This window comes from Astatotilapia calliptera, chromosome 6, assembly GCF_900246225.1.
Source record: "Astatotilapia calliptera chromosome 6, fAstCal1.2, whole genome shotgun sequence".
NCBI classification, from domain to species: domain Eukaryota; kingdom Metazoa; phylum Chordata; class Actinopteri; order Cichliformes; family Cichlidae; genus Astatotilapia; species Astatotilapia calliptera.
In genome coordinates, this window is record NC_039307.1 from 8,116,731 (window position 1) to 8,139,006 (window position 22,276).

The window sequence follows — 22,276 nt, forward strand, 5'->3', positions numbered from 1 at the left end:
GGAATGCGCTTTGCTCCAATTTGGCTTGGGGTGGTCTCCGTCTTCAGTCTGCTGTGTGGCTGTTGCAGTCGGTCACTGTTATTGATGTTTTTTTGCCTCGACATTTCCATGGAAACTGTCCTGGGTTAGGTCTGATCAGCAGCAAGCAGCAGTGCGTGAGAATGGAGATGGAGGAGAAAAACCCGGACCCCAAATACGGTAAGAACAGTTTGTTTTACGGCTTTCTCTTCGATCTTTCTTTCTTTTTTCTTTAAACGGGGGAAGAAATGGAAACAATGACTGCAATGGATGGATGGGTGTGGACCTCATGAGTGTCATGCAGATCTGGAGCTATCCACATCTTCAGCAACCGGACTATTTTTTTTTCCCGATTTATCTTTAAACTCTGAGAAAACGCCCTTTAAGTTGCATTTAATTATTCAGTTTGCATTGCACAGCGGGTGTAGAATGCGTACTCTAAACGAGTCGTTTATTTGTCATTAAATTACAGCCTGTATAACAAACTAAATATAGCTAAAAAAAAAAAAAATCGAACAAAAACTAAAGGTAGTTAATTATTGCTCTTTCGGTTAATTAGGGGTAATAAACAGAACTAGGTTGCCGGGTTTTTCCCTATTAGGCTTTATATGGAGGCGATTCTGTACTGCAGGAACACACAGAAACAGAGCAGAGTGGAGAAGGAGAGCACATATGCTGTCTCTTGGGCTCCATAACCATTTGGTATTTTGTAGATTGACATATGGCTGCTTCATCCACAGATGCACACAGCCTTTTGCAAACACATACATTTCACAGATGTTCACAGCTTTTGTATTTTTATTACATTTTCGTACACTTAGTGTGGAAAAATAATCTTCTATGTCAGTCAAACGTATGACTCATTGCAGATTATTATGTGCCACACATGCATTTTTTCCACCACCACCAAGTTAGCAGCCCACAGCAGCCTGGCGTGGTCTGGGCAGGGTTGTTATTCATATGGACTGTTGAGTCATGAAGTTTTTGTAACCACTGTTATTCTTTCTTTAATACTCCATGTCTACATTATTACATGAAAGGTTGTTCTTAGAAGGCTAAAAACCAAACCACAATCCTCATGCATTGGGAAAACTGCCCTAATACTGCCTTACTATTGAGCTATTCCTTATTTCACAATGCAAATTGAAATGTTAAATCCACATCTTCTCCAGTCAACTCCCATAGTGGGCCATTTCCTTGTGGTTTTCCTGTTGCTATACAGTGATCTGTTTTCCTCAACTGCCCTCTCCCATGACTCAAGGGTCAAAGACCATAAGCCCTTTAAACTCAAGATAAAGGTTTATACGACACCAATGTACAATACACATTTCAGCTCCTTAAACATGAGTTTTTATTTGGAGTTTCAGTTTAAACTGTAAGCAGTCACTGGCTTCTTACTACTATTGCCACATTTCCTCCATGTCTACGAAAGTGTGCGTGCTTGCAGGCAGGCCACAACCCGCTCTGCCTCGCCTGTGTTCAGCCTTGTCTGTACTACCCACTCAACAGATTTAGGAAAGTGATTTTCAGTCAATATCAAGCTGGGAAATAAACACAAACACACACACACACACACATACAGCTCTGTACACAGACAGAGATGCCGCTGACGATATTCGTCATTTTTGATGATCATTGATTTAGTTGGTTTTAGAAAATCTGCTTTTTCTTGATGTGAAAAGTAGCGACTCTGAGGAGTAACAAGAGACAGTGATCAAAGCCAGTGGATGACAGATTTATGTATCTCCTTTAAAAAGACTTTAGTATGTTTCCTTGTTCCACTGACCTCATTAGTGGCTTCAGGAGGAGTATTTGAAGCAGTTACAGCTGCTTGGCACAGTACAGGAACAGTTTTACACAGAGTGGCTTCTGTCCTGTATTGTAATGATGTTCAATGAATCTGCGTGCCTGGAATATAAAGATAAAAAATTCAGGGATAAGCACTCTTGTGACGAGATATATTCAGAATGTCTCCTTGTGTATGCAGTCTGTGAGTGTACATACAATCATGCACAACCACAGTAGCCACTATCCCATTAAGGTAGGCAGGGAAAGGTTCATCTGATAACCCCTTTGGGCCCATTAGCACATCATCAGTCATGACATCATCTCTCCCTTAAACACGCACACATACACGCACACAAACAAATACACGCAGAGTCACACACAGTACTATACAACTAAAGGCTGGATCATTGGCAGATACTTTTAACCCGTTACTGACCTGAACCTGAGATCTGAAGGGCCTTATACATTTTCACAGCCTAGGTTCTGTGTAATGAAGTACCTGAGGACATCCGGTTACCAAAGTGAAAAAAATATATGTATGTATTTTTAACCTTTTAAAAAATGTGTTTAAGGTGGCAGACTGACATCAGTGAACATTTTGCCAATTACATAAACGAACAAGACGACTTACACGATATTTGGCAGCCTGAACACAACAACAAGAAGAACAAATCTGCTCGCATGCTTTTCAGCACAATCAGAGATTGTTTTATGGACAAAACAGGCAAAGAGCCGCCTGTTCCTCCAGCTCTAATGGAGCTGTGTCTCACATTCACAGATGGCCCTACAAATGAAAGGCTGAAGGGAGAATCTCTTAATGTTTATCTTCAGAAGAGAGACAGAGGAAACTTAGTAGTGATGGCAGACTGTGTGGGGTAAAACTAAAAAGCAACAATAATAAATGCTGGAGAAGAAATATCTAAGCACTCTGTTATTTATTTATTTATTGCAACTCTTCTTTTACAGTATTCTTGCCCAGAATAAATATTCTTACACCAATAGCTTTATAACAGTTTGGTAGTTTGAGCTCTGTTCCATTCAGGTGCTATGGCTTAGCGGCTCTGCTATCATTGGTAAATTTATGAATGAGAAACACACTGTAAAGTGGGTTGTAGATCCTAATAAAGGTTCAAAAGGTGCTACGTATGTGTAGATCATTCAAAATTATGTCCCCAGTGGCCCCTACTCATTTTGTTTGAAGAGAAAAAGCGAATCTACTACTACTGTTCTTAAAAAAACATCGATGTACGTCAGTGCTAATACAGGTTAAAATGCTTGATTCATAAGAACAAGGCTGATTTTTGTGGTCATGTCTATTTGCAGAAGAGGCCAAGATACAATATTGTGCCCAAGGCTAAAGTCACCCTTCATTTGTTTATATTTTGCTAGAAAAATGAGAAATGGGTGTAGCAAATTATCAAAACATCTGCAAACATTCATAGGGATACAGTATGTAAGGCAAAAACAGAACTTGCACTATTCTCATAGGTTTGAAAGTTAATATTTGACATGATGGCCTTTATTCTTCAGCGCACTCTGAACTCTCTTATACCTGCATTCTTGTAATTACTTAAAATAGCTCAGGGGCAGATACATCTCTCGGGTTTTGTGTCAGGTCTTTACTCGATTTTTGGCTAATTCTTAAAGACATGACCTTCAGATAGTGTGCATCTGCTGTAGATGCTTTTTAAGCCTGCCACTTTGTTTGTCTGTTTCTTTTCATCCTCTTTTTGTCAAGTTTCCTCTCATTTTTAAAAGACTGAGATATTTCAAGTCTCAAGTTAAGACTAGACTAAAAGTAAGTTAGACACAAAACAAAACAGCAAACATGTTTAAAGTGACCCAGCACATGATCACATGGGAAGCTGTGCCAGAGTCTCAGAATGTGTAAATTCAATGCACTAAAACTCCATCCGGCCATCGGCTTTGAACTGAGAACCTCTTTGCTTTGGAACAACCACAAGTGTTCACACGTTGCACACGTTGCACCACCGGTGGTTAGGTTGATTCATTAACCTGTAACCCCAGGAACTCAACTAGTGGTTTTTTTTTTTTTTAAGTTTTACCATTATTTTATTTTATTATTTTATTTTATTAGTGTATTTTACCATTATATAGCTATTTATGAAGAAAAAAATGTAATCAAATGTACTGAGAATGTTTTAGGGTTTTTTTAAATTTCAGATAAACTTCCTGTGAAATTAATAGTTTAGCTAAGACTTTATGTTCTAACTGCACCATTCTGAGAGTGTTTAAAGAATGTTGTCATTTCAGTTCATAAAATGTTCCCACACTGTTACAATCCAACACTGAGTGTGTATTTGAGGTCTGAGATGAAACATTGTTTCATTATGTGATTCTGAAACTGTTTTCATAATGTTGCACTGAGAATGTTTTTCCACTGTAATCTGTCACATGCCAGCAGAGGTGGTCATGTGCCACCAGAGTGGGATGGCGTTATCTCTGATGTGCTTATCAGCTCATTGCTGTGTATATGTCAGACATGCGCAATGCATCAACATTTGCCATTGGATGACTGTGGTTATGATGGCTTTGTTCATTGTTCCGTTTGAAACCACTGAGAGGTGGGTGCGCTCAGAATGAGGTAACAAGCTGATAAAACAAAACAGGACGCCGAGGAAACAGAAAGAGGGCAAGTCGGCTGAAATTTTAAGAACAAACGACACAGTAGCTCAGGGGTGAGAAATTTTTTTTTACAGGTGGCAGTGCAGCTGCAGCACATGCAGGCACACTCTGTAAAACACAGCTTATCTTGTTGATTCAGTGAACTGAGCTGAAGTCTGAAATAACCATTATGTGTTGGGGTTAAAGACTGTTTTGATGTGAGAACAAGCACCCACAACTGAAGCAAACACTCTCTGCAGCAAGATGTATAAAACTGGCACATTTTAGTTTTTAGTTCATGTTTTTGGCAGCTTTGGCAGTTATCAGGTGCCACAAGTCTCTGTTTATTTCGATATCCTGTCTCAATTTTTCCATCGATACTTCTTTGCTGCAATTGGGCTGACGCAGCTTTTGCAAGGAGGAAACCCACAGAGTAAAAGAGGGAATTGGAGGTGAAGGCAGAGCTTTGAAATCTAAAATAAGGAAGTGAAGAGTAAGAAGCTAGAGGACACGCAAGCACTGTTATACAGGAAGGACCTTTAAAGAAACAACAACAGAACACAGAACACTGAGACGTATCTGTAAAACCATCCGTGACACAAACTGAGAGCAAAACAGCACCGGAATGACAAAATATGATGGAAAAGGTAATTCGCAAGCCTGCATTTCTTACATAACTGTGACTGAACGTCTTTTTGATAGACTTGTGAGATAGTTGAGTAATGGCTCACAGTCCTCTAATTGTGATGGCTAATGTGCTGCTTCACTGCTAATAAGCATAGTTTGTCTCAGACAACGTGACGCTTTTTGGTCGTTCCTCCATTGTGTGAGGAGAGCACGTGTGTTTAAGTTCTATATGTGTGCGTGTGTGCAAGGGAGAGTGTATTGTTTCCTCGGTAAGTGTAATGCAGTTAGAAGAAACAGATGGGGCTGGCTCTAGTGCTCGGCCCATTGTTTGTGCTATAGATCCTTTAATAAAAGTATCTGTTTTTAAAAAAATGTTAAAAACTGCTCAACTATAGATTTTAGGAGAAAGTAGTAGGCCAGGTTGACGCTGACAGTAATAGGTCATGTGTGACACATCACAGAGTCTGACATCAGTTCATATTTTAACAGGATGTAGCTTGTGTTTATTAGTGAGAAGTCTTTTCTCACTGATTCTCAAAAACGTTGGCTTGCACTTTTGGCTTCGTTTCACTGTAACCAACGTGGGTTTGGTTTATGCTTCTCTCCCCTGTTGAGTATGAGGTGTTTCCATGGCGGCTGGCGATGTCCACAGAGGGCTCCCACTGTCACCGGGGAGCCATTTTGTGGGTTGCTAGGCATGACGGTCAGGCAGAAGAATCCTTTTGTTCTGTAGAAGTCATTACATGAAGTCACTCTAATGAAATACTCCCTTGTACACATATATACATTCCAGATAAAAGCATTTTCTGCAACACTTTGGCCTGCAGCCTACCTGTAAATGTGTAGTAAATGTAGTGACTATTATTTCGTAGCTAGTTTCACTTTGGTTTAAACACAGAGGCAGTGACAGCTATATTTTGAATGCCTAATTTTTTCTTATTATCCAAATTTCATTTATTTATTTCACTTATTTATTTTCGTGTAAAAATGTACCAAAAGCTGCATATGTAAAGCAGCTTACGTCTTTCTCTTTTTCTCTCTTTTGTTTTTGGTTCTTTCTTTTCTTTCTTCTTTTGCATTTCCATAGTAGACATCACAGATACAGACAGGAAATGTGGTGAGAGACAAAGAGGGAGGATGTGCAACATGACTCCATTATTGAAAGGGCGGGCCTGTCATAAAGTGTTTTTACCATAAGCCCAAAAAAGTGTTGAGCAGCTTTACTGAACACTTAGACAGACGTGTTACATAAAAGAGGAAACTTTTTTCATTACAATTATGACATATGCTATGTCAGTCATAGATAGTGCTATATTTAAAAAAAAAAAAAAAAAAGGCCCTTTCCTGATTTTTTGCATATTTGATGCCAAAGCTGTCAGAGCAATCAGGTTGCTTATTTTCCAGTCAGCAGTCCAAGACCCATATAATCAATCTGGTATTATTTTAAACATTAGATGCAGCAGATACAAATTACTGAGAAACAACACTGTCCAACATTTTTGCTTCACCGGGAGTTTTTAATTCTATGCTTTCAGCAAAAATGAAATATGAAGACAAGACACAGCAATGAAGGCTAAAAGGGGTCAATTGTTAAATGTGAAAAATAATGACCTGTGACTCAGGCTGGCTGTTGAAGGTTAGGATGGAGTTTTGCAGAAGAAGGAGGCATGTGAGCTGTTAAACTAATAAGCCAAGAAAGGAGGATAAATCTTGACATATTCCCAGCTGCCTATGTTATGCACTTTATTAGAGTAGCTTTGCATGATTCATTGCTTCAAATAATGTTTATTTATAATTTTTTATCTTAGTCTTGAGGCATACCCTTTGTTTTTCCTTTCGAAGAAACAAGCTCCCTTACCTATTAATAAAGTAGTAGTAATGCAGTATGTACTATTTTACAGAAAAAAAGGGGAAATTATATTAGGTCCCATTTAAAAATCACATTGACAGAACTAAACACATCTAAGCGGGCCAAAGATTTTCTGCTGCCAAACATTATGGCATAGAAATCTGAGTGAAACTCCTGGGTAGCTGAAGAGGCCGATGAATGATGGGATGCAAATGTGCAAGTTGTTGAGGTGCCTCACCCACATGGGCGAGGCAAACTCACAAACACAGAGACGTACACAGGGGACAAGAAACACAGGGAATGGGAGGCAAATGGAAAGACGGGAGTCTTGGTGAAGACCATAAAATATTTATGAAAAATCATTATGGACTCTCAAAATAGCTGTAAATTATATATTATTTTTCTGTAATACAAAAATGTATCTTATATACTTTATTCACAATCCAAAAGCAAAGCCCAACAATGTAATTGTATACCTGTGTTGTTAACTTTTAATACATGTTTGGTGTAGTTGTTCTGCCCCTTATCAAAATAAATTCCAAGAAAATTTAAATTAAAAAAATAACCATGCCCTTAAAAGTTGTTAAAATTGTATGATTAATATAGACAGTGTATCCCATAAACGTAATGTTGTACAAGTACACTGTTATACTGTGAATTTATATTGAGCTGTATCTCCCAGATCTTTCGACATGTGTCTGTCTCAGATAGCTGACCGGTCAGTGTCAGAGCCGACCTGACTGTTGTCCATTCATCCATCGGGTCACCAGTCCAGTGCAGGGATAACACAGAAAGACAAACAGCCATTCACACTCACATTTACACCTACACCAACTTTAGAATCACCAGTTAACCGAACCACAAACATGTGATTTGGACTGTGGGAGAAAGCCAAGGTACCCCGAGAAAATCAGTTCAAACACAGGGAGAACATGAACTCCACACAGAAAAGCCCCAGGCCGCCAGCTTTGAAAGCAGGATCTTTTTTTTTTTTTTGCTGTGAGGGAACAGAGTTAACCACTGCCCCACTGTGCTCCACTTCTTTCAGCATATGTTTATTTGTTTATTTATAAGGAACCCCATTAGCTTCCACAACAGTGGTTGCTAGTCTTCCTGGGGCCCAAACCATCAAATACCACCAAATAAAATGTTACACAATGAGTTGGATGCAAATTGTCCACATAATTTGGCTTTTACATCCACAATAAGGTTTTACAATTCTGAAAATGTAAACATGTGAATATTAAAAATTATATAAAAAAACCAAAAAAAACCCAAAAAACAAAACACTCAAACAAAATACGCAATTTCCATTACAAGTGACATTACCCTCTACAATTTTTACAAATAAATTAAAAACTGCCTAAATAGGCTTTTAGGTGATTTTTAAAATTATGAATAGAAGCCAATTCTCTAATTGCATAAGGCAACTTATTCCACTGAAAAGATGCTCTAAATATAACAGAGTTTTTCAAAAAGTTACTTTTAACTCGAGGAGTTACTAAATTGTGGTTAGTTGAAAATCGTGTGGCATGGTTATGTATTTCATCTGGATACTGCAACTGAGCATAAAAAAAGTGTGGTGTGTTTACCAGTATTGCTTTCTTTAAAAATACAAGTAAGCCATAGTATAATTTAGCTTGTACAGAAAGCCAAGAAAGTTTATCGTGCATTTTATCAATACTTGTATAATATGAACACCTTAACACTAATCTGGCCGCCCTAGTTTGGACTAACTGAAGTCTGTTCAGATCTGTCTTATTAGCTGCTGACCAAATGATTGAGCAGTACTCTAGATGAGATAATACTAGTGCATTAATGACATCTTTCATAATTGAAGAAGTGATATAAAAAGAGCATTTCCTAGCTATAGCTATGCCCTGTCCCATTTTCTTAATAACAGAGTTGATGTGCTGAGACCATGAAAGGTGGTGGTTTATGGTAACACAAGTAATTTAATCTGGGTGACCTGTTCTAATACTGATCCAGCTATGGAAAGATTTAGTTGTGGGCTGTTGACTAAGCGTACTCTACTTCCTGTTAACATGGCTTTGGATTTCGACACGTTTAAAATCATGTTGTTTTTACTTATCCAATCAAACACGTTCAGCAAATCTAGTTGTAATACGCTTGTCAATTCAGAGTGGCTACTGGCTGAATAAAACATGGTGCAATCATCAGCATACATTACAAGATGAGATTTATCCAGGACATACGGCAAATCATTTGTAAAGACTGAGTAGAGAAGTGGACCGAGGCAGCTGCCTTGGGGTAGACCACAGTTCATATAACAGCCCTCCGAGAAATAACCATTATAATAAACCTTTTGCCTTCTTCCAGACAAATAACTTTCCATCCAGCACAAAGCAGCTGGTGAAAATCCATAACATTTTAGTTTATCTATCAAAAGATCATGATTTATCAAATCAAATGCAGCACTAAAATCCAAAGATACCACCCCGGCCAAATTCCCATTATCTAGATATTTGTACCAGTTATCTGTCATGTGAATGAGAGCTGAACTGGTGGAATAACCAGGTTTGTAGGCATGTTGAAACTGAGTGAGTAACTGATTTTCTGTTAGGTAATGTTGAATTTGTTCATAGACAATCCTCTCCATAATTTTACTTAGAACGGGGAGTAGACTAATAGGTCTGCTATTGACACCATTAAAAACGTCATTCTTGTTTTTAGGAATGGGAATTATTTTCGATTCTTTCCACTGCAATGGAAATAAGCTGCATGCCAAAGATCTATTAAATATGTGACATATAGGAAGGGACACAAACTTGGCTGCAACTTTGAGCAGTTTACTGTCTATGTTATCAGAGCCGGAGGATGTATCGTCAGGAAGTGATATCAATAAGCGCTCTACCATCTCCACATTCACTGCCTCAAACTTAAATTGGCATTGCTTATTATTCATGATAACATCCTGTATAAGACGACGTGATAAGGTGGGATCACCTCTGCTCATATTAGATTTTAAATTTGTTATTTTATTGCTGTAATAATTCACAAAATAATTGGCTATGTCCTTAGCTTTACTTATAAATGTACCACCCGTGTAGATGTGAGACATCTCCTAATAAGAACATGTCTTTGTTTTCCTCAGTTACTCTTTCCAGCATTTTACAAATTCGTTTTACATACAACATATTACTACTTGGGGGTCTATAGCAGCAACCTGCTAATACAGGCCTGCCATAGAGCGGGTGTAACTGAACCCACACAATTTCCAGGTCGTTAAACATTAAGTCCATACGTAGTTTGCTTGCCATATTATCATTAATGTATAGGGCTACGCCCCCTCCAAATCTGTTTCTGTCCTTCCTATACAACTTATAACCGTTTATTTCAAATTTATTATTCTCAAAGGCAGCATCTAAATGTGTCTCGGAAATAGCCAGCACACTTATCGTATTTGTTGACAACAGTGACTGAATTTCCTGAACCTTATATTTAAGGCTACAAATATTGACATGAGCCACTGAAAAATCTTTACCGGAGAATCCGGGAATAAGTATAGGATCCAACATTTGCAGACCGATCGATCTCAACAGCTACAAATGGCAACATTGCTGAAGTCTAAATATTAATTCCGGCGTTCTGTGACCTCGGTTTAACAATTAATTTGTCATATTTCAGGATGGCAATATCACCTCTGTCTCTGGCCGCTCTCAGCTGTGGTTGTGGTTTACATTTTAAAAGACGACCATTAATCAAAAAATATCTCTGAAATGAGAACAAATTAAGGAAACCTCGGGTTTCATTTCCCCAGGTTTAATTTTGGGATCAATTCACCGCAGCCTTTGTCAAGTATCAACAGACTGAAAGCCATTGTTTGAAGTCTAATTTCTAATAACAGGCATTACTAAACCTGTTGTTCTGTTTTCGTCCACAGGGGAGTCCAGAAAGTTTGATCCAAACTTCAAAGGGCCGATCCACAACAGGTGAGACGTCTGCTTTGATTACTGGTGATCTTTTGCTGTCGGCTGTATATAGCAGACTTTAATGGCAACATGTTGCACCTGCTTTCCCTTCCTCTTTTCTTTCCTCAGGGGCTGCACAGATATCCTCTGCTGTATACTCTTCATCTTAGCCTTGCTGGGGTACTTTGCTGTGGGTATCATTGGTAAGACTGATCTCTCATCACTATAGTGTGTTCTGAGCATTATTTATATTTAGGTTGTTATGTTTTTTTACCATACAAAATTTGTGCATGGGTGGTGTCTAATATTATTAATCAGAAGTGGGAAGTGAGGCACTACCTTGGGTGGAGTGAGATGAACTTTATTAACATGTAGTCCAAGTCGTGTGAAAATGCCTGTTTTTACAGTAGCCAGTCTACATAAGCCAAGTTATAAATAAAATAGTTTCTGACTGGTTGTAATTCTACTGCCTCAAAGAAGGAAGTAAAACATCCTGTTCAACATCTCTGTGCAGCTCTCCTCCATTGTGAGGTTTGATGAGACAGAAAGCTACTTATGAGCTCGAAGCCAGAATAAACAAGTGAGAGTGATTTTTCCAAAGGTTTTCTCATCATTAGGCACCACAGAGGTAACACTACCAATAACAGCTCCCAGCTACTTGCATTTTGGAAACATTTGTGAAAATTCAACCATTGGCAAAGTTATTTAGGTCAAAACACCTGCCTGTTTATTGTGCATCATGCACACTGATTACTGCACGTACTACAACATCTGTTTACAAAGTAATTATTTGCATTATCTGCGACTTGAAGTCTTGCACATCGGCTACATTCCCTCCACCCAACCACAAGCCCCCACTACAACCAATACCTTTGAAAAGCAACATAAGTGGCCATCGGTTTTCAAGCAAAACATACAATGTACATTTACTGTTAAATTATAACACATATTCCCAACCTCACAGGACTTATCTAGCAATTTATTAGTGACTTTATAAATAGATTGCAGCTTAGAAAAACCAGGAAATGTCTCAGACACCACCCAGTAGGAAGGAAATATAGCTGAAGCCAAAGTTAGCTGAAATAGATAAGCGTTACGCAACATGTTTTATTTTTATGTTATGAGTTACACTGAGGATCACGCCAGTCTGTCCCACACTCTGTGTATGCTGTCAAAGCTGGAAGGTGTTTACACATTAAAGTCACAATACTGTGTGGGTCTACTTTCTCAGTCTTTCTTTTTAACTCCTTCATGAGGCTGTTGTCTAATTTAAGACCAGGAGCTTTTTTAAACTCAGACTTTAATTCAGAAATGTTCATATATCTGAATTTCTAAATGTATTAGAAGATGTTTATTTTATTTAAGCATTAAATAAAAGGAGCGTGCTCATGAGGAATTTAAGATGGTATTTTATTTCTTTACTTCCTGATGTTCTCTTTGCAGCCTGGTCTCAAGGGGACCCCAGGAAAGTCATTTATCCCACAGACAGCAGAGGTCAGTTCTGCGGACAAGCTGGAACACCTCTGGAGTAAGTTACAGTGTAAAAGAGCATTTGTGTTCTTGGAAACCTTCTATAATTGGATGATCTTAAGTATGATAATACTATAATAACAACAATAAAAATAATTGCTTTAATCTCATACTCTTTATTTAGTGCTTACATTTATTTATGATGAATGCAGGTGGTCACAACAGTTTAAGAAATGTTCAGAGTTACTTGTGTGGCCACTTTGATCAACACAGGCCACTGTAGCAGTCAGCAAATGCAGTTATTTTACAAGTGATATGGCCTGTTTTACTAACACACACCAAAGGATTTGTTTGGAGGAAATACTGGTACTTTAATTGCATGTTACTCAGCCTGAACTATGAAATAATTACAAGAAATCAAATCAAATTTTCTATTCTAATTCTAACTGGAGAGTTTATTGAATCTTCTGACAAGTGTTGAGCGGGCGGGCAGCCCGGGTTCGAGTCCAACCCGCATGTCTTCCCCACTCTCTCTGCCCCTGCTTTCCTGTCCTCTCTTCACTGTGTCTATCAAATAAAAGTTGAAAAAGGCCAGAAAAAAAACATTATTCTTAGCAACATTGTGATGAGGTTTTTCCTCTGGTACAGAGGAAAAAAATAGGTATTATTTTGTAGATACACTAATCGATAGCGAAATCCAACAGGTGACCAGGAAACCAAACCAAACCACAAAAGATGGTGATCACAGTTGTAGAAGAAATAAAGTTCCCTAAAAGACAATGGATAAAATAGGACTTCAAATCAAGACTTCAGAAACCATAGAGTTATATTACAATGACTGCATCCTTATCGTCTATGAAGACCTAATAACATTGTCATTTCACTGTGACACAACAGGAAGAAACCACTTCTGTTCTACTTCAACATCCTGAAATGTGCCAGCCCTCTTGTGCTGCTGGAGTTTCAGTGTCCCACCACACAGGTCAGAAGCATTACTCACTTTATTTTAAGTTGTTCTCAGTCTACTGTAAAGTGTTGAAGTTACGCGGTTAAATGTTAATGTCTTTGTTGTTACATGTGTGCAGTTATGCGTGGAAAGCTGTCCTAATAGGCATCTTACATTGATAAAAGCCAAGGTAGGAAATAAAGATGACCAGGAATACTACAAAAAATACTGCAAGGAAGGAGTGGACTTCACTGGACTGGTAAGCATTGAAAAATTAGATTATTCATATTGTACACATTTCAAGGGGTTCTGCTAAATGTGAAGTAAATTGACTGTTTTCTATCAGAGTCCGCCAGAGATCCTTAAAGAAGGCTTGTGCCCAGCTATGCTGATGCCCAGTAAAGCCTGTAAGTGAGATTCTCTGTGTTAAACTGTTTTAAAGGACTTTTGTTTCTGCAGGAAAGTGAAACTAATAAAACCCCTCCCTCCACAGTCACACGCCGGTGCCTTCCTGCTTTGGCAACATTAAAAGGTGGTGTTGTGGTGGTGGGCAACGAGACGACTTTCGATGACGGAAATAGTGGCACTGTCAATGCCAGTGATGTGCTGGAGGCATCAAAGTGAGTGTTTTTCATTGTATAGCAACATGTATGTGCAGCATGTTGCTATTTTATGTTGTCTTAAACCCATAAAACATAAACAACAAAGTGTGTGAAATGAGTTTGACCAAGTGAAACTTTTCCTTCATATTTGTTCTTCTTTGTTCATTAAATTTAATGTTTGATTAGCTAGTTTGATGATTAATTTATTAATTCAATATCAGCCTTAAGCTGTAAGCGTAAGACTCTTTCAGCCCTGTCCAACTGCTGTTTAGTGAATGATTGCTTGTTTTCAATGACCTTGGCACTTATCATGCTAGACATGAGGCATATCAGCTTATCAGTCTCCCTTTACATCTCACTGCAGTGACCCTGGCTGAAGCCTCTGTGTGCTTCAGTTCTGCTCTATTTGTGTTTACCTCAGAAGGTCCTTGTGTTACTGTTTTCCTTCCTGCTCTCACTGCAGAGAGGTTTTCATTGCTCCCTGTATGTTATTCAAGAAGATGATGAGTAATACTTCCTGTTGTTTTCTTGCAGCTGACAGCTTCCTAGAGCTGGATAGCTTCATGCTCCAATACTAAATTGTATGTGGCATATTATGTCAGATATGTTTTCATATAAATTTCATATAAATTTATAACTTAATTATTTTGTCTGGTGACAGCTATGCTTGTTTTCTTAATCTTAGTCTATTAGTTCCTCGGTATAGATGTCCAAAGCTAACAAAAGGTTATTGGACAGCTAATGTTAAATGTTAAATATTCAAAGGTTAAAACTGTAGCACTAACATCACTGGAACACTGGAAGTGGTGTAAAATCCAAAATTCAGATCATAAATGACCTAGCATGAGATCATAGGGTAGTGATTCATCAGCATAGCAAACAGTACAGACAATAGTTAGGAGAAAGGTCCAAAACTACTGAGTCCGTGCACAAAAGCAACACAAGGAATTCCCTTGAACAAAATAAAGCAAAGTCCTGTGAAATATAACAAGAAATAACTGAACAAAACCCCAAAACATCCTTGTAGCCTCTGATGAAGGTCAGTCAACCTTTGGAGGAAGCCTTGTGTCTCTTAAACCTTTTTAACCTATGGGTAGTCACTCTGAAGTCATATCATGTCAGGGCAACACTACTAAATGAAGTTAGTGTTTAGCCGTGTGTAGCAGGCAAAACAGTCCTCTTCATTGTTTTAGTAAGTTTTTACAGACAGCTGCAGAATGGTGGTAAACTGAAAAGACAAAATGTTTCTGAAAATGTGTTAAAATAGCAGAGAGCTTATGATATATTTCAGTAATTGATCGGTTCATGTGGACATGTGCAGAGGAGACAGTGGATTCATTGGGCAAAGGATGACAAATATAGAGCTGCTAGGTTGAAGGAAAAGAGGAAGAGGCCTCAAACAAGGTTAATGGAGGTAATGAAGGACGATATGAAGAGGGTTAGTGTGACAGAAGAGATAGGGGGCAGATCCACTGTGGTGACCTGTAAAGGGAGCAGCTGAAAGAAAAAGCTGAAGAAGAAGAAGATCAGTTTGTTTACATGACCATTTCTGACTTTTTGAGTAACCTTTTCTTATCTTTTGTGACTTTTAGGGCTCTATACAACATGGGGTTCTTTTTAAGCATCCGTTCTCTAATAAACATAATATTTCTAATATGACAGTTAAATGTTTAAGGATATAATTGGTCATGTTTTTAGACTCATTTCATTTTGTTACAGGAAGTCAAATATAGCTGTGGAAGCTCGTCAGGTTGCCATGAGAATCTTTGAGGACTACACTCATTCTTGGCATTGGATATTACTGTAAGTCTCCCTACTCTCTGCTATCACAGTAATAGACTAAATGTTCAATCACAGAACTACATAACTTATAAATTAGGATATAAAACCAGAATATATAGACAGAACACCTTCATCACCAAGTCATTAACCATAATATGTGTCCAGCGGTCTGGTGATAGCCATGGTCGTCAGCTTGATTTTCATCGTCCTGCTGCGATTCTTGGCTGGCATCATGGTCTGGATCATGATTATTTTGGTTATCCTAGTCATTGGTTATGGTAAGTCCTTAGCTTCTGACAAAGTTAAAGATTGTTCTGACTGAAAAAAAGGTCAGCCAATTAACTTGTCCATTTTTAGGCATTTTCCACTGTTACATGGAGTTTGCCAGCTTGAAGGGTGAGCCTGGTGCTGATGTCACCATCCGTGACCTGGGCCTGCAAACGGACTTCTCTGTCTACCTGCAGATCAGGCAGACCTGGCTGGCTTTCAGTAAGCACAGACACACTTTCATTGTTTAGCATGTCTGTGGATGAAGAGTTGACAAATCCCATTAATCTGTTGTGTTCTGTTCGCAGTGATTATCCTGGCTATTGTGGAGTTCATTATCATCCTGCTACTCATCTTCCTCAGGAAGAGAATAATGATTGCCATTGCCCTCATCAAAGAGGCCAGCAGGTCAGTGTGAAATGTGATTTACACCAGGATCTCCCTGGTCTGTTCTCCTGGTTAAAATTAAAAAGTAACCAGATGTGCTCACATATTTAAAAAGTTAGCAGTAGATCAGATGAGAATTATCCCTCGCTGTTTTGATCTTATGGTATGCAGCTTTAATGTTGCACATCTCGTCTCTAGCCTGGCATGACTAGAAATCAGATGGAGTTTTATTAATTTAATTGCCAGCTGTTATGTTAGAGTACGCCTGTCTAGTGTTAAACAGCTGAGATTAAACAGACAAAATTAACCACCAGTGGGTAAAAGTAGCAGAGTACGTCACTTCTTAAGAATCAGATATTTCCTGTATGACAAACCCGAAGACCAAATGTAGCTCAGTGGACTATTGCACATGCATTCATAAGATGTGCATGAACTATTTCTGTCCCAGCAAGTGTTAGGCAATAATATGTTAATGCTGTAATCATTGCTGGTGCTAAAAGATTAATTGCATTTGTTTCCTTAGCAATAAAACATCATTGTAAATCAGCTTTACCTCTCCTGCTATACAGTATTGCACTCTTAGAACAAATGTATTAAAAAAAATGTGTTGGACACATTTAACAAATTTTGTGTGAATTTTGACATGATGTTTTTAAAAAAAAATGTATACCATTTTCTTTGTCAGAGCTGTTGGCCACGTTATGTCATCGCTGTTCTACCCACTGCTGACCTTTGCCCTTCTGGCTGTGGTGATCGCTTACTGGGCCATTACTGCAGTGTATCCTTTCAGTTGTCTATGATAATCAAAGATAATCCGAACCTAATTGTCTCCTTTCATCACGGTAGCAGGTATAGCATGACTTTTAAGCAAGGATGTACTTTGCATTCTTCTCCTTGACATGTCTGAACAGCTTCTTATCCACCTCTAATGAGCAGGTGTACAAAGTTTTCAACACCTCTGTCTGCCCATTCTCACGAGAGACCTGTAACCCCAAGGTATGCTTCTAAATGTCACTGTTCTGTTAAATTAGCCTGCTAAAGATATTGTAGGTGGCAAGGTGGCAAAGTTATTGGTTGTAAACAAGCACCTGTTTACCTGCACAGCAGCATAGATCACAGAACGAAAGATGTCTTACAATATGCCCCTTCTCTCTCTTTCTCTTGTTCAAAGACATTCAACTCCTCCAATGCATCACTTGTGTGTCCAGATGCAGAGTGCCTGTTTGCTTTTTATGGTGGTGAGACTCTCTACCATAAATACCTCATCCTCTTTCAGTTCTACAACGTCTTCCTTTTCTTTTGGTGTGCAAACTTTGTGACGGCCTTGGGCCAAGTCACTCTGTCGGGTGCATTTGCATCATATTACTGGGCCTTCAAGAAGCCTGAGGATATCCCTGCCTACCCCATCTTCTCCTCTCTTGGAAGGGCCCTAAGGTTAGAAAATACATTTTTAATAATAACAGTTTTTTTATTTGTAGAATTGTTTTAGCGCAGCTTGAAAGGCTTACATGGTAAGATATCTACAACGCTGACAGGAAGTTTTCTCCAAAATGTTTAAACTTTTGTTACCCTAAGATAGAATGACTGATGCTCACAACTAGCCTCTGTTTCCTTGTGCTGATTAGATACCACACAGGCTCTCTGGCTTTTGGCTCTCTCATCCTGTCTTTAGTCCAAGTTATCAGGGTCCTTCTGGAGTATCTGGATCACAAGTTAAAAGGTGAGCTATAACATGTTACATTTGCCTTTTGGTCTCTGTTTATTGTCTTATAATTAAACTCTGTGTTTATATGCATTTACGTTGTTGATACAGACTGTTAAATATACATGCAAACTGCAAGTTTTGCATGTAAAGTACTTGATTCTTATGTTATCATAAACTGTTCCTGCTTCTAAGGTGCTCAAAACAAATTTGCTAAGTTTCTGCTAAGCTGCTTGAAGTGCTGCTTCTGGTGTCTGGAGAAATGTATCAAGTTCCTGAACAGAAATGCGTACATCATGGTGAGTTCCTGTAACTGGACACAGCGGCCTGACAGACCGTCTCAACCGTTAAAGCGCTTCACGATCGTCTTTTTAAATTTTTTTCCTCTAGATTGCAATCTATGGAAAAAACTTCTGCACCGCAGCTCGAGATGCCTTTTTCCTTCTCATGAGAAACATTATTCGGTGAGATTTCATTCATATTCATATTTTATTCACTATTTGCTATTCTTAGCGTGTTTTAATTCAACACTCTCTCATATTCTGCACAGGGTGGCTGTTTTAGATAAAGTGACCGACTTCCTGCTGTTCCTTGGGAAGCTCCTTATTGTTGGCATTGTTGGTAAGAGAGTTTTTTTTTATTTTATTTTTAGATCCAACTGCAGAGAGAAAAATCTGCCTTTCTAGTGTAGATCTACTAATTCACCTTTTTCCTGCATAGGGATTTTCTCTTTCTTCTTCTTCTCCGGAAGAATCAAAGCTGTAGAGCAGGCTGCTCCATCTCTCAACTACTATTGGGTCCCAATACTGGTAGGCACAATTATATTAATAAGGTTTGGTGTTAGTCTTCAGTTTGTCTGTGGCCATTTAATGACATGTGTGACTTTCTCCTGTTAGACAGTGGTAGTGGGATCCTACCTCATCGCCCATGGCTTCTTCAGTGTGTATGCTATGTGTGTGGACACACTCTTCCTCTGCTTCTGTGAGTAATTTTTGCCAAATATCCACATTTCCTCTCTTCCTTTTTTACAAACAGCTGTCTAAATGTGAGCTGCTGGTTTCGTCTTCTTCCTAACAGTTTTCTGACCTTTCTTCTCTTTGTCTCATTTTTCCTATTAATTTCACTTTACTTTAAACCCTACACATTCCTTTCTTTCACCTTTTCATTTTCCCTTAATTTTCCATTAACCCATTCAAAAACACAACATACCCATGCACTTATAAGGTGAGGACTTGGAAAGAAATGACGGCTCTTCTGAAAGGCCTTACTTCATGTCCCCTGAGCTGCATGATATCCTTTCCAAATCAAAGCCGGTGGAGGAAGATCGCAATGGTGTTGAGCAGGCGGATGCTGCGAAACAAGTGGACGAAGTTAAAGTGGAGGAGGAAACACCTCTTCAGCAGCAGGATGGAGAAATACAGCTGAAAGAACAGACAAAGCTGAAGGGGGAAAATGAGGAGGAGCAGGCTTTGCAATCAAAGATAGATGCTGACGAGTCAAAAGAGGAGAAGACGGAGGAACAAAAGATCAGTCTGGAAGATGAGACTGAAAGGAAAGAAGAACCAGAAGTGAAAGAGATGTCAGAAAAGCAGGAGTTGAAAACGGAGGAAAAGGTGGAGGAGGTGTCCGCTGCACCTGTGGAGGCAGAGAAAGAGGAGACTGGTGAAAAGAATGAGAAAAAAGAGGAGACTAAGGAAGAAAAACCTTCATCTGGACCACAGGAGTAGATGTTGCAAAGCACCTGAGGCTCAGAAAATCTCATAGAGCATAAAGAATGAAAGATGTGCAACTATACCTTTGTGATATGGACCTGTTAAATGTATGCCATACAACAAGCTAAAGTTTCAGATTGCTTTGCTATGTGAGTATAGGAGGGATGTCCACCTGGAGAGGGTTGAAGGTTTGAAGCAGGTCAAAAGCCCAGTGCATCTCTGTAGCTTGAAAAAAAACAAAACGCTCTTTGTGTTGGTTTTAGAACAGTGTTGGTTTTTATATCGTGAAGATCTGTTGAACATCGTGAGTGCTGAACCTGTGCCTGATTACTGTCACTAATATTTGTTGTCTTAATGCTGTTAACAAATGCACTACAGATACACTTAAGTACCGTGTTTACAGTCAGAACAAACACATCTCAATCAAATCTCTTTCACTGTTTACAATAATACCAGCTGACGCCAAAATGTTAACAGACATATTTGATATACTGTATGAATATTGGATTTTTCCCCCTATGGAACTTGTACATATACAGTAGTGTACATCTGTTATGTATTTTTTGGCTTCAGTCAAGTGGAGATCCTTGCAGAGAGGGGTTCCATATATTGTCTTTCCACCTACTTGCCTTGGTATTTTGGACTGACGTAAGTGCTGTGATTGTGTCGCCATGATGAAGCCATCGTGACCTCTCGGACTCTACGAACCCCCCAGTTTGTTTACTGATGCCTCCTGCCTTGCTCTGTCCCTCCCCTTAAATCTCTCTCTCTTTAAGCACTGCATGGTACTGACATGACCTTCTGAATGCTAACTAACATCTTAAGTCTCTGGATGCTTTTGTACCTTTTTCTTGTCACTTTGTGAAAAATCTAAGTCGTTTTTCCACTAAATTTTCTGATGACATTCCGTCATCACTGCGTGTCAATCTTGATTAAAGGTGATTGTATTTTAATCGTAGTAGTTCAGAATTTCAAGTTTGGTTGGTGTTTTGAAGCAGGTGAGTTTTCATGTGAAATAAATCCCTGGCAATGATTTAAAGCACCTTTAAAGCACACAACAACAATTTTTACATGCCAAAATCAGTCTGTATAAATTTCTCTTCTTCTTCCTTCTTAAAATAATTATCACTTGAATAAATCTACAGTTGGGCTTTAGATACTTAAATCAGAATATCTCTCTCTTTGTTATTAAGAGCATTTTCTTCACAATTGTTTCCCATTTATAGCTTGTGAGCCCTTAAAAGAAGTGGCATCGTGTATACATTGTGACCCTTAATCACATGCTATTGAATTTTGTGTGGAAGTTACTTGTGAACAGTTTGAACTAAGAGATACATGATGAGGTACATGAAGAAAGGAATGAGAAAAGTCATTAAAATAAATGATACATTGTAACCTAAATGTGCCTTTTCCCCTTTTTTCCTTTTAGTCATGTCATTCAGGGTTTTTAGGAGTATTTAAAGGATCCCCCCCCCACCTATTTAGATAATACTCAAAGCAATTTACTTAAGTACACCTTAGGGGGCTGTAAGATAAAACTGGCGGCAGATAGACGATGCATAAATAAAAGAAAGATAGATTACAGATCTGTGTTGGTGTGTGTGAGAAAATTGTTCTTCAACTCTCTCTTGTCCATGTTGCAGTGGAGGACCTGGAGCGCAATGATGGATCACAGGAGAGGCCGTATTTCATGTCACAGGACCTGCTCACACTCCTCAAGAAGTCTAATGAAGATTACAAATCAATGGACTAAGCCTCAGTTTGTATTCATGGGTGTATTTTTCTGTGTGTGTGTGTGTGTGTGTGTGTGTGTGTCTCAAGTTAAAAGAACAAAAGGAGGAATTACAGTGCCATTTCATTTGTACATAAACAGTGTATTTGTATCTAACTGTCAAATCGGATTCATTTATATTGGTTTTATAATATTACTCTTTGTTTTGTATTTTGTGACAAACTCTTAATTATCTCTCTTTACCTGCATGCACAGGTTGAGATTTATTACAGAAGGAAAATGTGAGCTGGAGTTACAGATGATAAGCCCTGTTGCCTTAAGAGCTATTGCTTTCTGTTTCATTGTATATTTGGATTTTATGTCTATATGGAAGTTTCAGTGGGTACAGTTTAAGGCAGATTGAATAAAGCTGTGCTTTATTAGTTTAACTAAGCATATTGCACTGTTTAAAAATTAACTCACCAAAGCAAAATTCCTTAACTGCAAGTGATTAAATCTTAGTATGATAACCAAAGCCTTAAGAGATTACAAATGACCCAAGTGGTTTAACCTGGATATAGACTCAATATTTTAATAGCTTTGTCTTTATTCTTTTTTGTGTCATACATGCCACTGAAAATGAAACATGTTCATACTGTGTGAATTTTGACTTTGTAAAATGTTTACATTGTCTTTTCTTTTGTATTCAACTAATAAATGTTGGTTTTGACATCCTTTTTTGTTTTTAGTGTTTTGTTGGTTTCTTTAAGCTTTTCTTTATCATTGGATTATCATTATGACTGATTTACTCAGTCCAGCTGTCCATTACTATATGGTGCTGCTTGATAATGTTGGCAA

General features: G+C 38.4%; 1 protein-coding gene across 3 annotated transcripts; it reads left to right on the forward strand.

Annotated features, from left to right (window-relative positions):
* Window positions 1–30: 30 nt before the first annotated feature.
* Window positions 31–22,125, forward strand: LOC113023705 (choline transporter-like protein 2). Of its 3 annotated transcripts, none has more exons than XM_026170003.1 (22): window positions 31–198; window positions 10,812–10,860; window positions 10,969–11,042; window positions 12,283–12,367; window positions 13,207–13,291; window positions 13,395–13,514; window positions 13,602–13,662; window positions 13,749–13,875; window positions 15,577–15,660; window positions 15,805–15,917; window positions 15,997–16,128; window positions 16,215–16,314; window positions 16,979–17,071; window positions 17,205–17,289; window positions 17,465–17,727; window positions 17,919–18,013; window positions 18,191–18,294; window positions 18,386–18,459; window positions 18,546–18,616; window positions 18,716–18,804; window positions 18,892–18,976; window positions 21,351–22,125. In XM_026170003.1, the coding sequence occupies exons 1-22, from the start codon at window positions 162–164 to the stop codon at window positions 21,458–21,460; spliced, it is 2,136 nt and encodes a 711-aa protein (XP_026025788.1). In that variant the 5' UTR covers window positions 31–161; the 3' UTR covers window positions 21,461–22,125. The 3 variants fall into 3 exon arrangements, with proteins under 3 accessions (XP_026025788.1, XP_026025786.1, XP_026025787.1); XM_026170001.1 differs by lacking the exon at window positions 21,351–22,125 and adding an exon at window positions 19,220–21,108; XM_026170002.1 differs by lacking the exons at window positions 31–198; window positions 21,351–22,125 and adding exons at window positions 4,275–5,078; window positions 19,220–21,108.
* The last annotated feature ends 151 nt before the right edge of the window (window positions 22,126–22,276 follow it).